This window comes from Epinephelus lanceolatus, chromosome 17 (assembly GCF_041903045.1).
Source record: "Epinephelus lanceolatus isolate andai-2023 chromosome 17, ASM4190304v1, whole genome shotgun sequence".
NCBI classification, from domain to species: Eukaryota; Metazoa; Chordata; class Actinopteri; order Perciformes; family Serranidae; genus Epinephelus; species Epinephelus lanceolatus.
Window position 1 is genome coordinate 14,312,670 of NC_135750.1, and position 27,970 is coordinate 14,340,639.

Genomic DNA, 27,970 nt, shown 5'->3' on the forward strand with positions numbered 1-27,970 from the left:
TACAGAACACTGTTTTTAAAACAACTCTGTTTTATTACATTTGGGTGATTCACTCTTTTTCGAAATTCGAATGAACAAAGAAAATGAGATGCACAATTAATAGGAAATCAATAAATTAGAAAGTACACTTGTCTGTTTACTGAGAACATGCTGAGAAAGGCTCTTTTTACATTTTCTACTGTTTACTGTATGTTCTAAAAATCATTAATCTTTAGGCATGAAAAAAATGCAGTTTTTGTTTTTGTTTTAAACATGGCTTTTCAAAGACTTTTAAGTCTTTTGCTGAAGAACTAGAAACAGATGAATAAAATATTTTATGTGATACTGTAACAATATATTTTCAATGCTGTTAAACTAGTGTGTTCACATTTTAATGTAATATATTCTCATGCCATAGTGTTAAACCTTGCTGCTGACTCCTCAGCCTCTCCCCTCTCTCTGTCTGTTCCTTCTTCCTGTCCTTGCAACTCTTATGATTCAGTATAAGATGTTTCATGAAATAACAGCATGAAACTTTACACGAAAGATAAAAGAAATGGTTCATCAAGTGAATTAAAAATCCAAAAATCAGAGGTCAGAGCGGCATTCAACCAGTAGTGGAGCATCCAGTTCAGAAGACAGGCAAAACATCCTAAACCAGTTTACACTGACATTCAAATTCCATTACTGAAACAAGCAACATGTACGTCACAGGACCTTGTACTATCTAAAACTATATACCATTTTGGCATCAGACTGATGCCATGACCTTTTGCAGTGGTGAAATGCCACCAGATGCTGTCAGTTTGTAATGAACCTTTTGCAGTGTCATGATACATCACTGGACGACACCTTTTGGGGTGATATGATACGTGACAGGACGGTGTCATATTGAAAAGCTGCTGGTTACGAAGCAATACAAGGAGCTGGAAAGTCCTTATAGGATGTGTGGGTGGGGTGGTGATTGGTCCAACAAACTCTAGACTTTCACCCCGACACATTCTCACACCAACCTCGTTACATATCGACATTTGGTCATGGACTTTCCACGTCCACATACCATGTGCAAGGTACCCTGGGTGTGTTGGTTGTTGATGGGACACCGTGTCAAGTTCTGCCTGTTACATGCATTGTCTTCTTTCAAAATACACTTCAGTTTTCACAGGAAATTTACTGTTTACATACACTCTCTCTCAAAATAAACACACTACGTCAATACAACAACACAAATTTAAGCTTTTTTTCCTCCAGCAGTGAACGCAAGTGGTTGGGTTTAAGCAACAAAAACACGTGGTTAGGTTTCAGAAAAAAGAACCCATCCGTCGCCTTAATTCTTGTCCCACTGTGTTTCCCTGATGCTGCAAAACGCCGTTAAACTATAATAGTGCCGACACTGAAGGACAGTTTTTTTCGTCAGTGTCTGACGCCGCAAGTGACTGCCAAAGCGCTCGATTTTGATGACTTTGGAGTGAGAACTGGTTGTCCACCCAGGAGCCCGGTGTTTGCTTCCCATATGAATGTAGAGCCAAACTATGATGTTTTTTTCTCAACTTAACCACATGCTTTTACTGCTGCATTTGGAACAGAACGCATAATGCAACTGCAAAGAGTATTGTCTGACACTTTTCTGCCTGATGAAGACACATAGGTAGTATGAGAGCAGTCCAAGAATTGCCTTATATAGTGTACCAATGACAAGAGTTTAATCCTATGGGCCCGAACGACGCATAGTGCGTCCAAATTCACACCTCTTCTTTATTGATTTTCTCCATGACCGTGCGTCATAGCGAGAAGCCACACATATCACATGAAACAGCGGAATTGTAGCTTTCTGACAAGACCAAGCAAACTTGTCGGTAGTCCAATGTTTTCACAGCGAAAAAAAAATGATAAAGTTACATTAAAATTATGTATAACAAAGCTTTCATACAGCTCTGCACACACGAGTCTTGGATGGATTACTTGCGAATGCAGGCTCGCACAGAAATGCCACGCATATCACATGAAAGCGCAGAACTAGATCTTTCCAGTGATACCACACACATCATTGTGCTGTCATCCCATCGTGCTATAAATCCAGATTAATTGTCTACAAAATAAAAACCTGACTAATTTCTTTACAACCCATTATACAGATCTTGTTATCAGTCACTTCATATAGTGAGGAATATCGTATCTTACCACGTCTTAGGCTTGCGTGTGTTTCTCCCTGTCTATCCACATTTGTAGTCTGGCTTTCAAGATGCAAATATCTCCATATTGTCCAGTTGACACTCCATCAAAGTTTGTATGACAACACCAGCCACTTCACCTTTGCGCACCCAGACAACTGAGGCCTAATTATGCATGCTGACAGGGCCGTAGTCACCATATACATTGAGGGGGACATGTGCCCCTCCACCAATGCCCAAATTGTCCCCCCAATATATAACTGAAACTGAAAAACAAATGTTATCTTGGAGGGTATCATTGCACTTGGTTGACTATTTTTCTATGATCTTAGATGTAAATATTGCATGTTTCCTTCAGATAAAACACATTTTTGATTTGTGAATGAGTCAATGGAATTTCTTGCAATAATGAAAAAATACTGGCAATCATGTCCGCCTGGCACAAACCACATTTAGTTTGTTAGTTTGTCATTTTATCCTTTAATCACAGAAGCAAAGCAGATTTTTTTTTTCGTGTACTGAGCTCAAAACTGCTATGCCGTCTTATTCCTAAACCTTTATTTTAAGTGTTTTTAATTGTATTTAACACTTAAAAGCATCTTAACAATTCTTAAGAAAGTTTTCCTTTTTTGGTGTCTGTTTGTTTTTCTTTTTTATACAAATAAACTAAACAACATACTCCAAAAAAAAAGCTTAATAATGTTTCATTTTTGGTATTTTAGTGATAGGAATGCTAGTTTTTAGGAGGGCTTTTATATGCTTAGCAATATGGAGTCATTAGAATTGACCTATGGCTAAGCCACGCCCCCCTCCACTCACTCGGCCAAACTATCAACATTCAGTGAGCGGCGCAATGGCAGGTGTCACAGTACACGGCATTTCGCGGGAGGCAATTGATAATTTTTGGGGACAAAATGATCAGATTTCATTGAGAAGTAACCAAAAGGGCCTAAACTATGCACTGGAGGGATATATTCATCATTTTATTGTTGAGAAGGTTGATGAAAAGCTTAACTTTCAAGCCAAAATTTACAGGTCACAGCGTACGCTTGTGAACCCCATCTCGTTGCCGTCGCCATCAAAGACAACAAGTTAAAGTGCCACTGAAGTTAAGGTTTTTGGCTCAGAATATGAGAAAAGGATAATGGCCTTCTTACCATCTTTACCAAGAGTGTCTCTCCGTTAGTTTGGTGTTACAGTATTTACACTGAATCATTCAGCATAACGTTTGCCAACCTTTGTTATCTCTGCAATTACAGATAAATTAATGAAGCTAAGCTCCAGAAGTTAACGTTAGCTTAACTAGAGCCCTATGGACAACAGCTAACAGTGATGTATGATCACCAAAGTACAAAACTAGAACAAAATAGGCTAATGAACTCCCAGCAAACAAGGTGACATGAAGAACAACGCAGCTAGGAGCTAACATTAGGCTAACTTTAGCTAACGTTAGCTAGAGATGTTAAAGATAACTTTATATTTCTTTCCAGCAAAGTGACAATATGTTGCCTCAAACACAATGTTGACTTACCTTAAAATAGATGTAGACATCCTTGTTAATCTTATTCACGTTGAGTTGATGTTGTGGTCTAACGTTACCACACAACTTTATCCAAAGGAGACACTTTTCTCGGTTGAGACGTGGTTTATGAAAGGGTAAAAAATGCACCTCGTCGCCCAGCCTCTCAGGATACCTTGTGTCGGAGTTGCATGTACCCCATGCACACCGTTTGACCATTTTTAAACTTCAAATCTCCGAAAACGCACATAAAACCGAAATGACATTCTGTAATGCATTTCAATAAATGTCCAGGCAGAGAATGTCCGAGTGTATGGGAATGGCTATACGCACTGTGATTGGCTCATCACGTTTGAGGGCGGGACTTAGCCATAAGTCAATTAATGTTATAGGCTATAAAATTGTACAGTTTGTGGAAATTAGATAAAATGTGTCTGCCTTTGACTAACTCACTGAATTAAAAACATGGTAGAACTCTATTGTCTTATGGTATATATTGGAATATAACTCAGAAGTACTGCAAAAAACTGCAAATATATTAAATCTCTATTTAATATAAACAGTTGTGGTGTTACTTAAGTCCTTAGAATGTTCGACGTCCTGCACTAACAGGGACTGGATAGGAAAAAATAGATATGGCACTTCTCAGTGTTCGATCTCTAAGCCGTGAGACCTGTTTTTAACAGACGTGTCCTCGTCACATCTGTAAGTGTCGCAGGGTGTTTTCAGGTCATTATTGAGAAAAGAAGCTTTGCGTTTTCAACTGAATTATCAGAGGAAAATAAAGACATTATTAGCAGGAAATGCACAACATTCTACAACCACACTTTGATATCTATTCAGAGGCAGATGGTTAGCAAAGTTACAGGCGGTGCTGGACTGTCATGACGCACTGTGTAGATATGGTGGTCCTTGACTGGTCTATGTGTGCAACAGTTTTCACTGCATGAACATATTAATGTTTTTTATTTTTTATAGTTGCATCGAAACAATATGATCCACATGACTGAGAATATTTTAACATACAAGCTCAGCTGCTGTTGACTCATCAAAGCTGCAAAATCTTAAACATACAGACCTAACATGCAGGAGCTGATAACCACTTGCTTTGTGATGCTTTATCGGCCTGACCCTCCTCTCACACTTAAGTTTTCTCTCTTTCTCAAGAGATGATGGTCCTGCAAATATCCGCTGTGTAGATTATCGTCAACGAACTGCATGTTACAATTTGCCATATTTATTGTAGACCATTTGGACACTATAAACAGTCAGGAGGTGATTATGCAACATTTACAACATTTAAGAAGCTGACAACTTTGGACTGTAGCTGTACATTAAACTGTGTGTTTACTGTGTTTTTCCTTTAATTTGGGAGAATTATAATTATAAAAAAATATATATTAAAAAAAACATAAAAACATGCACAAAGATGCAGTATTTGAATTGGAAAAAAAAAGATCTGGGTAAACGAAAAATGTAACAAGAAGATGAGAGAGCATGCACAATTAGAAAATTAGGTAACACTTTACTTGAAGGTATCTACATAAGGGTGACATGACACTGTTATAACTATGACATGACACTGTCATGAACTTGTCATAAACATTATGTACATGTCATAAATGTTTATGACTGTTGTCATTAAGTGTCATTCGTTGTCTATAATGACAAGTTGATATTGTTTGGGTTGTCTTGATTTGACAACTTGACATTAAAGTGACATTACCAGAAATTGTCTTGACAAGTTGACATTAACATAAAGACATCTTCTGGTAATGTCATCCTGGTTAATTTCAAGTGATTAGCCAGTGTGTCATATCTGACGTATTCGACAGCACAAAACAGAGACTGATGAAAAATGTATAAATGGCTCTGACTGCAATTACAGAGCAGAACAAGATGACTTATTTTGGGAGAGGTGGAGTTCAGATCGTGTTTACAACTGTTTATTTTCTTTCCATTTCCTGCAGGTGCGAAATGATCATGTTGCTCCAATCTTCATCATCAACCTTCTCATTTCTGACCTCATTCAACTCTGGTGCATGATCGCTGAGGTGGCACAACTTAAGGACGGGATGATAGTTGATATTTTCACACATATTTACTACTTTTGTGGGGAGGTCAGTTGTGTGTTCATGTGGTGCATCGCCTTGGAAAGGTATCAGTCTGTCCATCCAGTATGTGTAAAGCTCGTATTGTATAATCCTGAAGCTGTGTCTATCTTGTATTGCAGGTATCTGGTCATTGCCTGCCCACTGCGGTACTGCTTCAGACGAACCATCAAGATATCTGTGGTGGTCTGTGTTGTGGTCTGGGTCCTTCCTCTTGTCTTCATACTCCCTTTATTTGTCTGCAATGATGTGGAAGTTCAAGAAACCATCCTCACCTTCTTCTGTTTTCTTCCTCTCCCACTGTTCATATTCTTCCTGGGTGGGACCCTCAAAGCCCTGTCTGCTTCCATCTCTGTCCACTCTGATGAAAAACGACGAATTGTAGGAATGTTGGTCCTGGTGCTGCTTATTCACACACTGTTGTTCCTGCCCAGCATCATTTTGTTATTGGTAAAAGAAGCCAGATATAGCGGTATCTACAGAAGCCTGTTTCCTGTGTTTCTTCTGTTGAGTCCTCTGGCAGACTTATTTCTGTATATTTTCATGAGGAAAGGGACCATTGACAAGCTGTTGGCCTCTGTGTGTTGTTGCAAAATGGACAGGAACAATATCAACAGTCCAGCAGTAGTGATGATGAACACATATCCACAGTCAGCTACAGGCGGAGAGGGCGAGAGAGAAAGGGAGACAATAGAGGGAGACAACGTAGGCAGCTAGATAGAGACAGATTCTGTCATCGACTGATATGATTTCCAATAAGACACCGAACTGTCGATACCAACTTGCCTTTTTTGAAATTTTATTCAGGAAAAGGAAGTAAAATCAAGCAAAAGGAGCTCACAACTTCGAGAAAATGATGAAAAGAGTTAGTATGTAACCAGGTAAATTAAAAACATTGACATCTTACAGAATCTATGACCTTTCATTCTGGAATTAAAGCATTTAACGAGATTAATTTCATGAGTTTCATTCATTCTGCATTATATTGTATGCCGAGGGGGCAGAATACATAAACACACTTTTTGCAATTTCCATAGGGCATTTGGAACTGTTAGCATAATGAAATTGCAAAGAGTATTGTCTGACACTTTTCTGCCTGATAAAGACACATATGAGAGCAGTCCAAGAATTGCCTTATATATAAAGTGCACCAATGACAGGATGGCCAGAGCAGACCATAACTCACAGTGAGGGGTGAGAGCTTTACAACTGGTAACAAGTCTCAGAGAAGCATAGTAAACTGTGTCGACCTCTATGACAGATCGCCATAAACCAGGCATTGTCCAAAGTCTGGCCCAGGGCCCAATTGTGGCCCGCAGACCAATTTTAATTGGCCCTCGGCTTGACTTTCAAAATATACCATATGTGGCCCTTTACACAATAAAGGTTAATCGAGCAAGATCACTTCGCATTTTTACCTTTCACTTCACAATGATAGGACTATCATACAGTTTGTAGACAGGCATCAAGTAGTTATAAATCATTAAAAGATAAAAATGGTTGCATTTGTCCCACTTTTTTTTTAAACCCATTTGATGTGAGAATCAGTTGGCCCCCAGGTATTTTCACATTATTTTATCTGGCCCCCATTCAAAAAAGTTTGGACACCCCTGCCAAAAACCAACACAAGTTAAAAAAAAAAAGAGTCTTGAATTTGCTATGGGAGTTCTGCTTGACAGGAAATGATTGGGTAAACCTGCTCTGGTTCACTGCGACGGCTTCAACAAATGTAAATAAAATACACATTTATTAGTTTCGTTAGTTTTTCATTGTTATCCTTTAATCACAGAAGCAAACCAGATATTTTTTATTCACTGAGCTCAAGCTGATATGCCGTCTTATTCCTAAACCTAATTTTAATTGTTTTTGTTTTTATTTAAGACTTAAAAAGCAAGTTTTAACGACATTTTCCTTTTTTTTTTTACCGAAAAATGTTTTATTTTTGGTGTTTTAATGGTAAAAATGCTAGTTTTTAAGTTTTGATTCAGGGCAAGTATTTTGCTTTTATATGCTTGGCATTATGGACTAATTATTTTATGTTATAGTCTATAAAATTGTACAGTTCTTGGAAATTCAATTAAAAAATCTATCTCTTGATAAAACTGGAAACGTCTGCCTTTGACTAACTCACTGAATTAAAAACATGGTAGAACTCTATTGTCTCATGGTATATATTGGAATATAACTCAGAATTACTGCAACCACAGACAAAATTTGCTTCTTTTTTTTCCCCAAATTACCAAATGATATTTTCTCATTGCTCACGTGTAGTCTAATGTCATATTTACAAGTATTCATTTGGCCAGCACCACACATAGCGGTTTACTGTTTCCTAGTCACAGCTAGTGTATGTCTCGCTGTGTGTTTTACTTTCTTGAATCTCTATTTAATTTAAATAGTTGTGATGTTACACTACACTTAAGTCCTTAGAATGTTCGACGTCCTGCACTAACAGAGACTGGATAGGAAAAAATAGGTATGGCACTTCTCAATGTTCGATCTCTGAGCCGTGAGACCTGTTTTTAACAGACTTGTGTCATTGTCACATCTGTAAGTGTCGCAGGGTGTTTTCAGGACATTACTGAGAAAAGAAGCTTTGCGTTTTCAGTTGAATTATCAGAGGAAGATAAAGACATGATAAAACAACGCTGTCTTATTAGCAGGAAATGTACAACATTCTACAAGCACTCTTTGATATCTATTCAGAGGCAGAGGGTTAGCAAAGTTTAACAGGCGGTGCTGGACTGTCATGACGCACTGTGTAGATATGGTGGCCCTGTTTTCTCTCTTCTGTAAGAAATAATGTCTGCTGTGTAGATTATCATCAACCAACTGCATGTTACAATTTGCCATATTTATTGTTGACCATTTGGATGCCAAGGAGACACTGATGTAGGGAACTCATTTGTGTGGGGTCTCGTAGCTTTTAAAGGTAAATTTTGTGACATTAGATTATTAAAAACGATACAGTCAGGAGATGATTATGCAACATTTAAGAAGCTGACAGCATTGCACTGTACATAATACTGTGTGTTTACCGTGTTTTTCCTTTAAATTGGGAGAATTATAAGTATGTGATTGTGTAAAAAAAACCATATGAAAACATGCACAAAGATGCAGTATTCAGATTTTTAAAAAAAAGATCTGGGTAAACGAAGAATGTAAGAAGAATATGAGAGAGCATTCACAATTGACCTATGGCTAAGTCCCGCCCTCAAACGCGATGAGCCAATCACAGTGCATATAGCCATTCCCATACACTCGGACATTCTCTGCCTGGACGTTCATTGAAATGCATTACAGAAAGTCAGTTTTGTTCGGATTTGTTGGGATCAACACATTAGGCTTCACACGGAGGCACCAAAATGTTGGGAACATAAATTCGGGCTTCACACGGCGGCACCAGATATGTTAGGATCAATATATTAGGTCTCACCAAGAGGCACCAAATATGTAGGGATTTAATTGGCTATCGGAAATAATTAATAATTATTATTAATAATTAATAATCATGTTAAATAATGTGACTTAATTAACATTAAATCACCTCGTGGGGCACCATTCCCGTAAAGGGAAAAATGATAGCCAGTTAAAGATATCAGTCTCATAAAATACGCTAAACTATTAATTTGGAGTTTGATTAATAATTAAATTATTTTTTTACTTTTTTTATATACTTTGTGATTGACAAACAGAGTGAAAAATTGAATTTCCCCTCGGGGATATTCAATTTTTCACTCTGTTTGTCAATCACACACAGGTCCGAAAACACACATGCACAAACTGGACCTTTCCATGCACTAAGTGGAGAGATGTCAGAGTGGGCTGCCCATGACAGGCGCTGGCACCTCTCCAGCTACCAGTCCACACTCCATATTTTGGTCTGGACGCGGACTTGCTTGGTGTGTATATTTGTGTGTGTGTGTGTGAAAGAGAAAAGAGAAAGACAAAGGCGAGTGTGGTGACCAAGGAGCCGTTTGGCCTACAAAACAAAATGGCTGACAACAGAGAACTACCAAAATGGCCAAATCAAGGCTTGCTTCAGGTCGGGAGAGGTGTTTGTCTGACCGTGTGCTCAGGACAAAGACAAAGGAAAAGAAGCGGGAACTTTGAGATGCCTGTTTGGGTGTAGCTCTGGTGAAAGCGTATTTGTTAATGAGTCTATGTGAATGTGATATGTGTTGCAAACAGTCTGGATTAGTGTAGAGATTGTTTAGTTGTGTGCAAGAATCTGTTTGTGAACAGTATTAGCAAACTAAACACTTAGCTTTGGCGAAGCCAACTAATCAATGACCTAACTGCCAACAATCACAAGAATAACTCAGTAAACAGCATCAAATCACATACAACAAGTTAAACAGTCTTGCTTAGACTGTAAAGCGGTGATAAGCTATGCCCAGTTGTTACGTTACCGATCCTTGAATGGATGGGAGAAAGAGTCACTTGGTGGTGTACTGCTTTGTTAGCCAGCAGAAGAAGGCTGGGAACATGGTTCCAGGTGCAGTCTTTGTTGGATCCTTTGTTCCAAAGGTGAAACTCCAAGGAAGCTGGTCGTTCAGGGTTTAGCAGAGTTAGACGCTGGGTGCTCACTCACTTAGTTCCTTGTTGCTGGAAAGCTAGTTGCAAACCTTGTGTTCGCAAGAGAGTCTGTGATCAGTTGCCCTCCCTTTAGTGGTTTGGGGCTATGGAGCAAGGGTCTGGGCCTCTGCTGTTCCAGGCCCAGCCGGAAAGAGGTGTTAGCTGTTCAACAGCTAGAGCAAGAGAGAGAAGGCTTGAAAGGAGCAGGGCTTAGCTTAGAGTTTGGTGGCATCACAGAGGGGCATGTCACTGTAACAGTACTGTCCAATCAAGTTGTGAGACTTGTGTCTCACTGAGGTGTGAGGTGAGACCTCCTGTGGAGATAGGTGTCACCTAGCTCTCTTTGTTTGAAAGACAAAGAGCATGCAGAGGAAAAAGCCTTTAAATCTCCAGTTTAGATTTGACCAAATGACAAAACATCTGTGGTCCTGTGAATCCCAACACGGCTAAACGTGGAAGACCCAGTATGTCTCCGGAACCACAGCATGTCCATCACAGACCATAAGTTCAGGATGCAAGGCCTCTGCCTGAAGTGCAGTATGACATGGTTCACCACATGCCAAATTATGATGATAAGACAGAGGCCACCAGACGCAAGAGGCCATACTGCACAGGAAAAATGCACATCTTTTGTGACAAATGCAACATCCACCTGTGCTTTGTGCCACACCGAAACTGCTTCAAGGCTGCTCATCGTAAATGAGTGATTACATGAAAATACCCAGCAAGCTGATGCTTTTCCAGTTGCTTTGTAAATGTGTGATCAGTTGTTACATGGTTAGCTTTCTATATTAAAAAGTATGGCAATGCATTTTGAAGTTCCATGATAGATTACTGAAGGCAAAACAGATTTCTTGAAGTTACATTACCCACAATCATACAAGTTCATGTGTATGTTATGCAGAAATCCAGTTCCAGGTGTTTAGGTCATAACTGATTAGTTATTACATTATTACATTATGACATTTTACGCTCATTTAGTTGTGGCGTCCATTGTAATGGACATGAAAAAACACAAATAAAAACATGAGTTTGCAAAACTGTCTTTTTTCCCCTTTATTTCTACGCTGAAGAGGAGTAAAAATCAGCTGGATAAAAAAAAAATTGCGAGATTACTTAAGAATTTAAAATTATATTTTCACTGTCTTTACATACATTGCATGTTAGTGGCTGACGACTTCTGTGCTATCTTCTTTAGAAGAGGAGGTGTAGATTAACAGGAACCCACAGCATTTCCTGACTTACCATATTTATTGTAAAGCACCTGGAGGCATCACACATTGGTACAGAGGACTTATTCTGGTGTGGTCTTGCAGCTTTCAAAGGTAAATGTTGTGACATTACTTTTTTCCTGTATGTAGAGATTATTTGAAATATTTTTTTAAAACTGCAGAGTACAGAATACTGTGTTCAAACCAACTGTGTTTTATTTCATTTGGATTATTATCTGTCTTTTTCTTTAAATTATTAAAAGAGAGAGTGATTGTGTAACAGTGTAACAAAGATGTGTTTGATAAAATGGATGAAAAAGTTCCAAAAAAACATGCAGAAAGCTACAGAGTTTTGAATTAATTAAAACTGTAAGACAGAACAGAAATTATCACGACTGCGTAGACATTTCAGGAAGTGAGTCCACTTAGCTCGAAGAGTTTTCTGTTGATTATATGTTATGTAACCCAGGACAGGATACAGTCAGTTTATGATTCAGTTAATGTTGTTTCTGTAAAATAAGAGCATGAATCAGCACATAAAAGACATTGGAGATTATTCGTCAATGTGAACCTCTTCCTCCATAATCAGAGGGCAGAGGGGCATTCAACAAGTAGTGGAGCATCGAGTAAAGAAGACGGTCAAAACGTCCTAAACCTGTTTACATGAACATTAAACATTACATTAAATTACTGAAACAACTGAACAGTGTTCTGTGGCTGCAGAAAAGACCTCACAGCAGCGTATACAATATTGTAACCAGAACATGTTGTACCTGAAACTGTATTATTTCATTAAATTATATGAGCAGAAATATAACAAATATTGAGCTTGGCTTTCTTTTTTTTGTGTGGGTATAGTGTAAACTGTTCAGTGATATCACTGAACAACATGGTCCCTTTCTATAACTTGATCTCTTAAACACTAGGTTTTACTTTGAAGAATAATCATTTGAAACTGTATAATTTGATTAATTAATATTAGCAGATAATGCAACAAATATTGAGCTTTTTTTAACTATTAGATGGAAGCTTACTGTATTTGTGTTTGTGTGACCTTGCACAACACAGCTTTAGCGATACTGCTAGATAACGGCAGATATTAGGCAACATGTTCCATTTCCATAACCTCATCTCTTAAACAACAGGTTTCACTCTGACGAATGGAAGAAGTCAACATGAACAACACCTCACAGGACAACAACAGCAGCTATACCTATGACTTTAATGAACAAGTTGCATTCATCATGAAAGTGGTGACGATCATCATCATTTGTGTCGGCCTTCCTTTGACCCTTGTGGCCATCTATGCTGTTTGTTCTCTGGTATGTATATTTTTACTTTTACCATATTTATTTGTTTACTGTCTGTGCCAAAATCTTGATCTAGGTTAGGGGCCAGGTGTCAGGGGACTGGATGAATTATTGTGATGATTTATACATTCACAGGAAAAATATTACTCCATAGTTACAGTGCACATAAAGCTTCCATTATTAATCTGAATATGCCAATATTTGGAATTTGATGCTGGTCATGAAAACAGCATATACTGTCTAGATATTACAAATTAGGCCTTTTTCCAAATGTGGGATATGAGGGTATTATTCAGGTTTGAGGAGTGATCCCATGTTCCACGGGCATGTTTATCAGAGTATGCACGGCTGTAATGTAAACATGAATATTAGTGGAATATCCTTTTATATTACCCATGTAAAGACCTTAGTAGGAATATTGTCTTTTCAGAATAAAGGCAAAAAACTGAATATTTTGTGCATGTAAACCTGGTCAGTGACTGTGTGTCTTTTCTGATATTTCAGACAGCACAAAACAGAACGTGATGAAAAGTGAATAAATGGCTCTGATAACAAATTCTGGGCACAGCAAAATGACACATCTGGGAGGAGGTGGACCTCATGTTCACAGCTGCTTTCTAATGTGCACCAATGTTTTCTTGCAGGTGAAAGATAATCATGTTGTTCCGATCTACGTCATCAACCTTCTCATTACTGACCTCATTCAGCTCTGCTGCATGATTACTCGGGTGCTACCTAATCCTGGATCACTTTTAATTTACTTCTATTGTCTGGTGGTCAGTATTGGTTTCATGGTGTGCATCGCCCTGGAAAGGTAGCTGTCTGTCTATCCAGTATGTGTGTACCTACTTCTGTGTTCAGCCATTGTATTATGATATCATTCTGAAGCTGTGTCTGTCTTGTATTGCAGGTATTTGGTCATCGCCTGCCCACTGTGGTACCGCTTCAGACGAACCATCAAGGTCTCTGTGCTGGTCTGTGTTGTGGTCTGGGCCCTTCCTGCTGTCATTTTCTATCTCCTCATTACTGGAAGGAACTCAGAAACCATCGGTGGCATCCTCCTCCTCCTTCCTCTCCCACTGTTCATATTCTTCCTTGGTGGGACCCTCAAAGCCCTGTCTGCTTCCATCTCTGTCCACTCTGCCGAAAAACGAAGAATTGTAGGAATGTTGGTCCTGGTGCTGCTTATTTACACACTGTTGTTCCTGCCCACCATTATTTTGTTCCTGGCATGGGGAAGCAGTGTTATCGATGAACGTAACCTATACAACCTGTCTTTAACATTTGTGCAGTTTAGTCCTCTGGCAGACTTAATTCTGTATATTTTCATGAGGAAAGGGACCATTGACAAGCTGTTGGCTTCTGTGTGTTGTTGCAGAATGGACAGTGATGATATCAGCAGTCCAGTGTGAATGATGACAAAATGTCCACAGTCAGCTTCATGTAGGCAGAGAAAGAGAGACAGAGATCCGGGGCTATTCATAAAACATTCAGGGCTGAGGCCTCAGACAGCCAGGCTTAAAGATGCCACTGGTTATAGCTAATGTGTGTCTGTCCCAAACTGTGTTTGTTTTGCTTTTTTAATCTTTATTTTATACAAATAGTTTTGCTGTTTTCGTGGGAGGCACGTAGGAAGTGATTCAGAGCAGGATTACACAACAGCTGCAATGTGCTTAACAATATTGATAAATTCTTACTTCACAGTGATACTAATGGAAAAACAGAACAGCAGAAGTAGGTACTAATTCACTGACATGGTAAAATAAAGTCAAATGAAATGGGTCAGTGTGTTGGTGCATGTATGTCAACAAAGTTGTCAAGAAGAACCAGTGACACACAGAGACAGTATTGGTCACTGACGTGACAGATGATTGTGGGCTTAGATGTCTGGGCTGATTAGTCAACACCACAGCACACATCTTGTGCATCCATGTATTGCTTTCAATGCTGATGCTGTTCCACTCCCAGTTAAAGAGGACTTTGGTTTTAAATAAATCAGCTTATTGTATACATCTGGTGTGGACTCCCTTCCTTCACATTCACTGAGCCATTTTGTGTCAAGTATATTTCATGTGTATAAGGCCAAGAAGATAAGAGATATGGATCATGTGTAACTATCAGATGCTACTTATAAAATGGTAAGTTCAATATTTATGTATATAAACCTGCAACAAGCTCAGCTGCTATTTACTCATCAGAACAGCAAAGTCTTGAATATACAGACTTAACATGCATGGGCTGATTACAACTTCCTTTGTGGTGTTTTATCAGCCCCACTTCCCTGTCGCACTAATGCATATTGTGCCTTACAGGCGCATCTCAAAAAAATCAAAATATCGTGACAAAGTTCAATATTTCTCGTCAGTTATTTCAGAAAGTGAAAATGGTACATATTGTGGACTCACACAGTCCTGAGAAGAGGAAGAGCTCTCATCAGCTAATTAACTCAAAGCACCTGCAAAGGTTTCCTGAGCCTTCAATCTGTCAGTCTGGTTCAGTGCACACAACCACAACCATGGGAAAGACTGCTGACCTAACAGTTGTCCAGAAGACATTCATCTGTGGTCATTGCTGAAAGGGTCAGCTGTTTGCATTGGACTCAGAGGTCCACAGTCCTCTTTTCAGATGAAAGTAAATGTTGCATTTTATTCAGAAATCAAGATCCCAGAACATACATACACATGAACACACAGACTTAATATGCATGGGCTGATTACCACTTCCTTTGTGATGTTTTATCAACCCCACTTCCCTCTCGCACTAATGCATATGTGTGCCTTACTAACATTTCCTCTCTACTTTAAGTTTTAAGTTTAAGTTTATTTACTTTATTAATCCCCCTGAGGGGAAATTCAATGTTTTCACTCTTGCTTGTCAATTACACACAGGTCCGAAAGACACACACATGCACACACAGGACCTATACATGCACAAAGTGGAGAGATGTCAGAGTGAGGGGGCTGCCCTTGGTGAGGCGCCCCGAGCGGTTGGGGGGTTCGGTGCCTTGGTCAGGGGCACCTCGGCAGTGCCCAGGAGGTGAACTGGCACCTCTCCAGCTACCAGTCCACGCTCCATATTTTGGTCCGGACGGGGACTCGAACAGGCGACCCTCCGGTTCCCAACCCAAGTCCCTATAGACTAAACCACTGCGGAGGTGTTGGCTATCATTATCTTCTAATGATAGCCAACACCTCCTCTGTGTAGGTGTATCATTAACCTGTACTGCATGTTGCAACTTATTAGAGACTTTGGATGCTGAGGACATGACAGACTTTCATGTAGAAAACTCATTCAGGTGGGGTCTTTCACCTTTCAAAGGTAAATTTTGTGACATTAGTATACTATAAAGCTTTTTTTTTTTTTTAAAGATAGATAGATTGTCATCATTAATCTTATTATTACATTTTCTACTGTTTACTGTATGTTCTAAAGCATCATTAATCTTTAGGCATGAAAGAAATGCAGTTTTTGTTTTTGTTATAAACATGCCTTTTCAAAGACTTTTAAGTCTTTTGCTGAAGAACTAGAAATGGATGAATGAAATATTTTATGTGATACTGTAACAATCAATGCTACTAGTGTGTTTTTTTAATGTAATATATTCTCATGCCATAGTGTTAAACCTTGCTGCCGACTCCTCCTCTCCCCTCTCTCTGTCTGTTCCTTCTTCCTGTCCATGCAACTCTAATGATTCGGTATAAGATGTTTCATGAAATAACAGCATGAAACTTTACACGAAAGATAAAAGAAATGGTTCATCAAGTGAATTAAAAATCCAAAAATCAGAGGTCAGAGGGGCATTGAATCCGTGTATCATTCGTTCATTCGTTTTTCAAAATAAAACCAAATATGAAAAACAAAATAATGACTTGTTTTTTCAATATTTGTTTCCAGAACCAAAATTAAAAAACGGATAACAACTCGTTTTCCAATTTCCGATTTTCTGTTTAAATGGAAAATGGAAAAAACGGATAACAGGCCGTATTTGGGCCTTTCATACACTTTCAGTATTTTCATCTCTCCGGAAGCCAAGTGTTTTTCTTTTGCAAGCACTGCCCTGCGTTCCAAATCGCATACTTCTACTATATACTTTTAGTACGTACTGCAGCTGCCCTTAAAAAGTATGTAGTGTAGTATGCAGTATGCATGCAATATGCATACTACTGGGACACACTACATCCGCCATCACATCCTCCCTGAACTCCGACCCTCTTGCTCACTTCCGCCGCCGTCCGTAGCGCCACATTTGAATATTTTGTTTTGTTGTGCTTCGGAGCTCTGTTGCTGTTATGTCGTAATGTATGTTGTTGTTTCTAATAAACTGATGTGTTCACGTAAACAGTTCCAAGCCTATTATTAGTGACCTGTCTATTGAACTAGTCACCAGTAGGCATATTAACCCCCTTCACACATAGCTCTCTGTTGCTGGCAGATGTTTGATGTTAAATATATTTACAGCTCTGCAGCTGCTGACACTAAGTTATATTCTGTCTGCACGTAAAGCAGCCTTACATTCACATTACTTTTATTTGTAGTGTAACATACTTGCACATTCTTACTACATTACTTAATATGTATTTGACTTTTTTGCCTTTAATGGACAGGACAGTTAAGTGTGAAAGGGGGAGAGAGAGAGAGAGAGAGGATGACATGCAGCAAAGGCCACAGGCTGGACTCGAACCCAGACCGCTGCGGCAACGGCCTTGTACGTGGGGCGCCTGCTCTACCACTAAGCCACCGACACCCCATGTATTTGACTTTTAGTATTTATATATTTACTAGTCTATACTGCTCATACCTGGCCCATAGTGTATTCATATTTAGTCATATTCATTCATTATTTATACCACACTTACACCACTGCCTATACTGGTAGAATCTTCTATATTCAATTCAATTCAATTCAATTTTATTTATAAAGCCCAATATCACAAATCACAATTTGCCTCACAGGGCTTTACAGCATACGACATCCCTCTGTCCTTAAGACCCTCACAGCGGATAAGGAAAAACTCCCCAAAAAAACCCCTTTAACGGGGAAAAAAAAACGGTAGAAACCTCAGGAAGAGCAACTGAGGAGGGATCCCTCTTCCAGGACGGACAGACGTGCAATAGATGTCGTACAGAACAGATCAGCATAATAAATTAACAGTAATCCATATGACACAATGAGACAGAGAGAGAGAGAGAGAGAGAGAGAGAGAGAGAGAGATGCAGGTAATGACAGTAGGTTACAACAACATTAATGAAAGTAATAATATTATAGTTATAGTTCTGGCTACTGTGGTACAATATGTTGAAAGTATGTATTAATATCTGACAGTATACTTGTGTGACAATAGTCATATGTGTATAATAACAGTAGAAGTATGACTAATGACTAATGATGGCAGCAGCAGCAGGAGGCATCTGGCAGGACCACGGCAGCAGCACAACCACACACGTCACACTGTCCAGGCACCGCTGCGGTATGAGTTATTCTGAGAGACAGTGGAGCACAAAGGCTCCGGAGAAGAAGCCGAGTTAGTGACATCCAGAATGGCCGAGTTAGCAAGATGCAGTAATAGGATGAGAGTGAGAGAGAGAGAGAGAGAGAGAGAGAGAGAGAGAGAGAGAGAGGGAGCCCGGTGTATTATAGGGGGGTCCTCCGGCAGACTAGGCCTAAGTCAGCCTAACTAGGGGCTGGTACAGGGCAAGCCTGAGCCAGCCCTAACTATAAGCTTTATCAAAGAGGAAAGTCTTAAGTCTAGTCTTAAATGTGGAGACGGTGTCTGCCTCCCGGACCGTAACAGGAAGATGATTCCACAGGAGAGGAGCCTGATAGCTGAAGGCTCTGGCTACTGCTTTTGGAGACTTTAGGGACCACGAGTAACCCTGCGTTCTCAGAGCGCAGTGTTCTGGTGGGATAATATGGCACTATGAGCTCTCTAAGATATGACGGAGCTTGACCATTTAGAGCTTTATAAGTTAACAGTAGGATTTTAAATTCAATTCTGGATTTTACAGGGAGCCAGTGCAGAGAAGCTAAAACAGGAGAAATATGATCTCGTTTCTTAGTTCCTGTTAGTACACGAGCTGCTGCATTCTGAATTAGCTGGAGAGTTTTTAAGGACTTACTAGAGCTACCTGATAATAGAGAGTTACAGTAATCCAGCCTTGAGGTAACAAAAGCGTGGACCAATTTTTCTGCATCTTTTCAGGTCAGGATAGGCCTAATTTTCGCAATATTACGCAGATGAAAAAATGCAGTCCGTGAGGTTTGCTTTAAATGAGAATTAAAAGACAAATCTTGATCAAATATTACTCCGAGGTTTCTTACGGTAGTGCTAGAGGCCAGAGCAATGCCATCTGGAGAAACTATGTCATCAGATAAAGAGTCTCTGAGTTGTTTGGGGCCAAGAACAATAACTTCAGTTTTGTCTGAATTTAACATCAGGAAATTGGTGCTCATCCAATTTTTTATGTCTTTAAGGCAGTTATGGAGTTTAGTTAATTGATTACTTTCTTCTGGCTTCATCGATAAATACAACTGTGTATCATCCACATAACAATGGAAATTTATAGAGTGATTTCTAATGATGTTACCTAAAGGAAGCATATATAGAGTAAATAGGATTGGTCCGAGCACAGAACCTTGCGGAACTCCAAAACAAACTTTGGTACGTAAGGATGATTCATTACGAACGTCAACAAATTGAAAACGATCAGATAAATAAGATTTAAACCAGCTTAGTGCTGAACCTTTTAGGCCAATTAAGTGATCCAGTCTCTGCAGTAGAATTTGATGGTCAATTGTGTCAAACGCCGCACTAAGATCTAATAAAACAAGAACAGAGACGAGTCCTTTGTCTGAAGCAATCAGAAGGTCATTTGTAATTTTAACTAGAGCTGTCTCAGTGCTATGATGCACTCTAAATCCTGACTGAAATTCCTCAAATAAATATAAATATATTGTAGTCATAGTTGAACCCTAACATTGATTATACTATAATCACAATAAAGTTGAATGTTGTAACTGTGTTCTTGTAAAACTGTATGATATGTGACAGTATATAATCAGATCACTGCAGTCCTAATATGTAGTGTCTTAGTATCTCAAATTAAATAAACCATGTATGAAAGGAAGTGTGGGCGTTGGTTGTACACGCACCTGTGTGTGACGTAACTTCCGCTGCGCAAAGGATTGTGGGTCAGAATGGCCAAAGAAGCATGCTGACATGCATACTGTGAAATATGGCTGGATGTAGTAGAACATCCTGGTACTTTTGGCATACTGCATCTGACATACTATGTATTGGGACACACTAATTCTTTTTCTGGCATACTAAATAGTATGGTAGTATGGGTATTGGAACGCAGGGCTGGTTTCTTGTCAGACTGATCGGAGTGACAACTACATCCGGTTCATGGAAGCTAACGCTTAGGCTAACAACCACTTCGTGTGGAGGCTGCAAACTTGGAGAAACTGTTCAATATGAGGTAAGTTGTGCTAAGGTAACAATACGTGCCAGCTTACTGTTTGCTTCTACAGCTGACATATTGGAATAGATTTCATGTGGCAAGTAATTTTTACGTTATTTGAAGATTTATGTTTGTCGCGACTCACGAATTCGCCACATTTAGCCATAACGGCAGCATAGAAATAATGCTGTATTTAGGTGGATTTCAGCACTCACATGCATTTTCTTTGGGAAATGCCACTCTAGTTCATTTCTATAAACATTATAAAAGTAGCATGCTGGGATATAAATGCAATTTTTGTACTTTTCCACAACACAGAACAAAATGAATGCATCAATGTTCTATGGGAAGCAACCAGGTGTACTTCAAACCAGGGTTCCACCAGTCGAAAGTGACGACAGCTGTCTTGACAGTGGGGATAGTGATGAAGACTACACTCCTACACCACGTTGGCACTATCCACTAAGCTACCGACAGCAGTAATAATGCTAAAATTTTGTGTAGAGTTTCAGCTTTTTGCAGTTTACACATGGCCATATGTGTGTGAATGTAACCATGTGTACAAGATGTGTGTATAATATAGATAAAAATGTCTGCATCTAAGTTATCTATTAGGCTACCATTCCACTCTGTAAATAGATTTTAAAATTTCAATATAATTTTAGATAGATAGGAATACAGGTAGGTGTAGCCTGCTGGGCATAAGTGCCTGTCGCACCTCCGACGGTGCCGGTGGGCCCGCTGCAGGGTCGTCAGCCGGGAGCCACCCCTCATTGATGTTTCGCCCCTTTCATCCCGCAACATCTCGGGGTGGTGGGGCAGTGTCAGGGACATCTCCCTGCCACTCCCTGCAGCTGGCTTATGGGCTGGGCCCCGGGGGACTATGCATGGCAGGGGGGTCCAAGTCCCTGAGTCAAGCGTAGGCCTGACCGCATACCAAGCCAACTTGGAGGTCCTAAGCTCCTTGTTTCCCCCACGCTCTGTCTTTCCTCCGGAGCCAGAGCCAGAAGCTGCCTTGCTCTGCTTCCTCTGCCAGGCTTTCCTCTGTTTGGGTCCCGTGACTCCCAGTGACGCCATTAGCCGCTGGGTGGAGGTACCTGTGAAGCCTCTGCACCCGACCACTGCTGGGAATACTGTTGCCTTCCAGCCTGCTTGACGGCATGCAGCTGCCAGGAGTATCTCTCCTTCTTTCTCTCGAAGGCGGCGTCCATCCCCTCTTCCCACGGAACTGTTAGTTCTGCCATGATGACTGTCCTCATGGGGACAGACCAGAGGACAATGTCTGGCCGAAGGGTGGTGGATGTGATGACCTGGGGGAACTTGAGTTGCCGGTCCAGGTCGGCTCTCATGTTCCACTCGCCTCCAGGGGAAAGGAGGGACCGCTGCTTTGTGCTGCTGCTGTGGCTCTTGCCTCCTTGCTGGACGAACTTAATATTATTTTTGCTTATTTTATTATTGTTATTATTGGTTTTACTTTTTAGTAGTATTGTACTATTGTAGTAGTATTATCTGACGAAGACTCATTTTAGTAACTATCTACAGTAAAAAAGAAAAGAAAAAAACAAGCAAAGAATATAGGTCTATTCAAATATGGGGTCTGCCCATTGGTCCGACCATATTAAACCCATTGTTTTGAAGTCCTGTTGTTCTGAAATCATCATGATGCCCTGTGGTTAAGGTCTGGTTAGGTTTAGGCACAAAAACCACTTGGTTAGGGTCAGGAAAAGATCATGGTGTGCCTTAAAATGAAAAAGAAAGTGACAAACACATAAGCTGTGAGCCTGCTTCGCCTCAACCCTTTCCCAGCTGACCCAGAGCCGGTCGCGGTGCACCATCTAGGCAGAAATACGCCCGCCAGGAGCTGTTCAGCACCGCAGAGAGCTCCCCACACAACCCCGACCCCAGAGTTAATAACAGGAGGTTATAGTGTTTCATTCTCTCCTCTCTATGACACTTGTATCTCGACCAGTAGCCTACTTTTGTTGCGTTGCTGATCCTCTATGGTACACAAATACAGTATAGCCTAGTATAATCACATATCGGAACAATGGGAGGTCGGACTAATGAGAGGTTGGAACAATGAGAGGTCGGAACAATGCTACGGCACCCACTTCTCAATGTTTGATCTCTGAGCCGTGAGACCTGTTTTTAACAGAATCTGTAAGTGTCGCAGGGTGTTTTCAGGACATTATTGAGAAAAGAAGCTTTGCGTTTTCATTTGAATTATCAGAGGAAGATAAAGACATGATAAAACAACGCTGTCTTATTAGCAGGAAATGCACAACATTCTACAAGCACACTTTGATATCTGTTCAGAGGCAGAGGGTTAGCAAAGTTTAACAGGCGGTGCTGGACTGTCATGACTCACTGTGTAGATATGGTGGCCCTGTTTGTTATCTCTCTTCCGTAAGAGATAATATCCGCTGTGTAGATTATCATAAACCAACTGCATGTTACAATTTGCCATATTTATTGTTGACCATTTGGATGCTGAGGACACAACAGCAGACACTGGTGTAGGGAACTCATTCGTGCGGGGTCTCATAGCTTTTAAAGGTAAATTTTGTGACATTATATTATATAGATTATTAAAACGATACCAACAGTCAGGAGATGATTATGCAACATTTAAGAAGCTGAAAACGTTGCACTGTAGCTGTACATAATACTGTGTGTTTACCGTGTTTTTGCTTTAAACTGGGAGAAGTATAAGTATGTGATTGTGTAAAACAAACATATGAAAACATACACAAAGATGCAGTATTCAGATTTAAAAAAAAAGATCTGGGTAAACAAAGAATGTAAGACGAAAATGAGAGAGCATACATAATTATATAATTCTGTTTGTTATTTGCTGAATGTTTTGTGCCATCATTGATCCACTGACAGGTATTTCTAGTGAAATGTAAGTTTTCCGATAAATGATGACAGCTGATATACACAAAAGGCCTTTCTGTGTTGTGACAATATGATTATGTAACCCAAGACAGGTTACACTCAGTTAACAATTCAGGTATGTGTCATGAGATAACAGCATGAATTTATACACAAAAGATAAAACAAATGTCTCATCAAGTGGATTAATCAGTCATGTAAACCTCCTCATCAAAAATCAGAGGGTAGAGGGGCATCAAGTTCACAAGACAGGCAAAACGTCCTAAACCAGTTGACATTAACATTCAACATTACATTAACTAAACAATGTTCTGTGGCTGCTGTAAAGACCTCACAGCACTTAAAATACAATAGCCCTTTTAAATAGGAATTGTGCAAATTTGCAGGAAAGCCCAATCAGTCTTTTTTCAGCATTGGCAGTATAAAAACAAAATCGGGGAGTGCAGCGAAATGCCACCTGCCTACTATTGTTCATACAGAATGTGCCTTTTTCGGGGCAATGGAGGACGTGAGCAAGTAACAAAACGTGTAGCAGAGCGTGTGACGTAAACACCGTCCGTCATCTGATGGTTAATGGCCTCTTCGTTTGTGAGTGCAAGGAGGGCGCGCAATTCCTTGTCTCCCCAGTTGCTCATCTTTACAGTGTCTTTCAGGATTGCGTTTCCCTCCTGCTATCAGCTGTTTCCTGTTAGTCCACTGCCAGTGGGTTGTGGCGTCATCAACAGCTCCCCCCACAAGTCATCAACAGCTCCTCCCGTGGCGGAAAGGCGCCTCATTCTTTTTAAACCAAAAAGGCTCCGCCATTATGTCTACCCTACGAGGTGGAAAATTGGGCACCTCGGATCAACTCGCCAATCCAGCTCTGTGTGTCTAAACACTTGCAGCTTGCCGGCAAAACGGCCCAAAATTCGCCGAAAATCTGGCAGTGTAAAAGGGGCTATTGTTTTTGTAATCAGTACTTGCACTATATGAAACTAAAAGTAAAAATATGTACAATAGATTTTTTTTTTTTGTGGGTACACTGTATTCGTTTGAACTTGCACCTCGCAGCTTTAGCGGTATCACTGAACAACAAGGGCAGACATTAAACAACATGTTCCCTTCCCATACTCTCATCTCTTAAACAGGTTTCACTTGGAGAAATGGAAGATTTCTACATTAAGTATTATAATGAAGAAGCTGGATCCATCATGTACGTGGTGCTGTGCATAATCATTTGTATCGGCCTTCCTTTGACCGTCTTGGCCATCTATGCTCTTTTTTCGGAGGTATGAACATAATGCACATGAGGCTGACTGGATGCTAAACCCACAGAGGTTTAAAGATATCCATGGTCCCTACAGGAGGACGCCCACTGACCTTATTTGTCCCCTGACTTTTCCTTTCGCACTACAATGAGGTTGATGTTTTTGGTTTTTAATGAAATGTCTCAGCCAGTGCATGGATTGACATTTTAAAAAAAGCCCAATACAGACACATCAGGTCAAAAATTTGGATAGGTCCAAGGCTTTGGTTAAAGACTAAAAAACATGCAAAATTAATAACGTTCCCATCATACACTTCATTCAGTACACCTTGCTAGTACCAGGTTGGACCCCTTTTGCCTTCAGAACTGCCTTAATTCTTGGTGTCATAGATTCAACAAGGTGCTGGAAACATCTGTCAGAGATTTTGGTCCATATTGACATGATAGCATCACACAGTTGCTGCAGATTTGTCAGCTGCACATCCATGATGCGAATCTCCCGTTCCACCACATCCCAAAGGTGCTCTATTGGACTGAGATCTAGTGACTGTGGAGGCCATTGGAGTACAGTGAACTCATTGTCATGTTGTTGCCAAATTCTGACCCTACCATCTGAATGTGGCAGCAGAAATCCAGACTCATCAGACCAGGCAATGCTTTTCCAATCTTCTATTGTCCAGTTTTGGTGAGCCTGTGTGAATTGTAGCCTCAGTTTCCTGTTGTTAGCTGACAGGAGTGGTACCTGGTGTGGACTTCTGCTGCTGTAGCCCATCTGCTTCAAGGCTCGACGTGTTGTTGGTTCAGAGATGGTCTTCTGCAGACCTTGGTTGTAAAGAGTGGTTATTTGAGTTACTGTTGCCTTTCTATCATCTTGAACCAGTCTTACCATTCTCCTCTGACCTCTGGCATCAGCATTTTCACCCAGAGAACTGCTGCTCACTGGATATGTTCTCTTTGTCGGACCATCCTCTGTAAACCCTCGAGATGGTTGTGTGGAGAAGTTTCTGAAATACTGAAGCCTGTCTGGCACCAACAACCATGCCACATTCAAAGTCACTTAATATACCTTTCTTTCCCACCGTGATGCTTGTTTTGAACTTCAGCAGGTCGTCTTGACCATGTCTACATGCCTAAATGCTGCCACATGATTAGTTGATTAGCTATTTGCATTGACGTGCAGTTGAATAGGTGTACCCTAATTAAGTGGCTGGTGAGTGTATGTCAGTGAAATACTTTATTAATCTCTGTTAACAGGTCTCCTTCTCTTATATGCGCAATCCTCCCTGCAATGAATATGTAATGAAGAGAGAGATGAACATTGCAAACACAAACATTACATTCAGACTGTGACTCCAGTCTGCTGCATGTGTTTGATGAATACAGAAAACCTGTTTGGTCCAGAATGTATCATATTTTCTGAGAGCGCAAAAGAAAGCGTGATGAAAAATGTATCAAAGACTGACTGCAGTTGCTGGACAGAGCAAGATAACATATTTGGGAGGAGGTGGACTTCAGAACATGTTCACAGCTGCTTTCTTAACTTGTGCCAATGTTTTCTTGCAGGTTCAGAATGATCACGTTGCTCCGATCTACGTCATCAACCTTCTCATTTCTGACCTCATTCAGCTCTGCTGCTTGACTTATGAGTTGGTACAACCCAAGGAAAGGATAATATTTATTATCATCTATCGCATTTACAGCTATTGTCTGGTGGCCAGTATTTGCTTCATGATGTGCATCGCGCTGGAAAGGTAGCTGTCTGTCTATCCAGCATGTGTGGAACTATTTCTGTGTCTGACCATTGTTTTACGATATGATGCTGAAGCTGTGTCTGTCTTGTATTGCAGGTATTTGGTCATCGCCTGCCCACTGTGGTACCGCTTCAGACGAACCATCAAGATCTCTGTGCTGGTGTGTGTCGTGGTCTGGGCCCTTCCTCTTGTCTGTCTCCTCCCTTTCTTTTTTTGGGATAATCCAGAGGTCAAACGAGTCATCTTTGCCATCCTAATCATTGTTCCCCTCCCACTGCTCATATTCTTCCTGGCTGGGACCCTCAAAGCCCTGTCTGCTGCCACCTCTGTCCATTCTGACGAAAAACGCCGAATTGTAGGCATTTTAGTCCTGGTGTTGCTGATTTACACACTGCTGTTCCTGCCAAGCATCATCTGGTCCCTGACAGCAGCAGCCATATCTAACAAAACTGTCTACTACCTGTTTCCTGTGTTTCTTAAGTTGAGTCCTCTCGCAGACTTAGTTCTATATGTTTTCATCAGAAAAGGAATCATTGACAGGCTTTTGGCCTCTTCATGTTGTTGCAAAATGGACAGCAATGATATCAGCAGTCCAGCATGAATGATGACAACATGTCCACATTCAGCTTAATTTAGACAGAGAAAGAGAAAGTGAGATTGAGAGAAAGGGGAGAACAGGAGGAGAAGGAGACATGTGGGCAAGACTTTATTGTCTATTAAATAGAAAGAAGAGAGACAGATTCTGTCATCAGCTGATATGATTTCCAAAAGCAGACATAATTCAATCTTCGCTGAGCAACAGTTATGCGTGAAGGGAATTAAAGACCTGTCTTATATGCCTGTCCTACCTATCGTGCGCTCATGTAAACAAACCACTGTACCTTTTTTTTTTTACTTTTAATTTATTTTTAATTAATTAATTTTCACTCAGAGTTTATTACATTTTTATCACTTTTACCATCTTTTTATTTTGTTTTTCATTCTGTTTTATTCATTTTATTTCTATTGCTTGTGTTATTAATTTATTTTTGATTAAGTCTTTTTCTTTTATTAATATTTACTTTCCCTATGAGTATCTCTCTATCTCCCCATGTAAACAGGTATTTAATGCTGTGTATTCACTTGTCCATAAATTGAGATTTCAGCTTGGACACTGAATTCTGAACACTGATTCACATATGCCCTGAACATTTCCGTTATCAAAACTATGAGGGAAAGTAAAGTGTATATCAAAATTAGCGATTTTTTTACACAAACCCAAACATTAAATATTCTGACTGAAGCCGTTCACTCCAGGCTGCAGCTCCATCACTGAGAATACAAGAAAACACTGTTCCTGTTAGTAAACAACAGCTACATCTGTCTGTGTCTGAGACACATTCTTTTTGTTTTTTACATGAGTATGAGTAAGTATTTAATAGGCTTGTCCACAATGTGTTTATTATGCTGTGTGTATTTGTGTACTTTTGTACTTTGTGTTGCTCCCACTGCTGCGAAACTAATTACCCCACTGGGGACAAATAAAGCAGTTGATTGACTGATTGTTTGTTTGATTGATTGATTGACATGTAAGGATGGACAAACATGAAAATACATGAGTCTCTTTAACCATATGCATTCAGGGTACAGATGTAGATGTAATATCCAATGAGACCACAAGATGGTAGCATTTAGTTACTTTTAACTCACATCACTGGCTTCAGACAGGTGAGGTTTGAAGGCCTTCTTTTTTATTAAA

The 27,970-nt window shown here is 40.0% G+C and overlaps 3 protein-coding genes across 3 annotated transcripts; all 3 read left to right on the forward strand.

Annotated features, from left to right (window-relative positions):
• The first annotated feature begins 4,134 nt into the window (after positions 1–4,134).
• Positions 4,135–6,497, forward strand: LOC144458308 (G-protein coupled receptor 4-like). Its single transcript, XM_078160910.1, has 3 exons — positions 4,135–4,158; positions 5,640–5,827; positions 5,903–6,497. Exons 1-3 carry the CDS (start codon positions 4,135–4,137, stop codon positions 6,495–6,497), a joined length of 807 nt encoding a protein of 268 aa, XP_078017036.1.
• A 5,098-nt stretch (positions 6,498–11,595) lies between these two features.
• LOC144458340 (G-protein coupled receptor 68-like) lies at positions 11,596–14,875 on the forward strand. Its single transcript, XM_078160547.1, has 4 exons — positions 11,596–11,683; positions 12,715–12,891; positions 13,524–13,693; positions 13,790–14,875. The coding sequence occupies exons 2-4, from the start codon at positions 12,730–12,732 to the stop codon at positions 14,289–14,291; spliced, it is 834 nt and encodes a 277-aa protein (XP_078016673.1). The 5' UTR covers positions 11,596–11,683; positions 12,715–12,729; the 3' UTR covers positions 14,292–14,875.
• A 7,948-nt stretch (positions 14,876–22,823) lies between these two features.
• LOC117248132 (G-protein coupled receptor 68-like) lies at positions 22,824–27,735 on the forward strand. The gene is made up of 4 exons (XM_078160713.1): positions 22,824–22,896; positions 24,363–24,503; positions 26,045–26,232; positions 26,329–27,735. Exons 2-4 carry the CDS (start codon positions 24,378–24,380, stop codon positions 26,831–26,833), a joined length of 819 nt encoding a protein of 272 aa, XP_078016839.1. The 5' UTR covers positions 22,824–22,896; positions 24,363–24,377; the 3' UTR covers positions 26,834–27,735.
• The last annotated feature ends 235 nt before the right edge of the window (positions 27,736–27,970 follow it).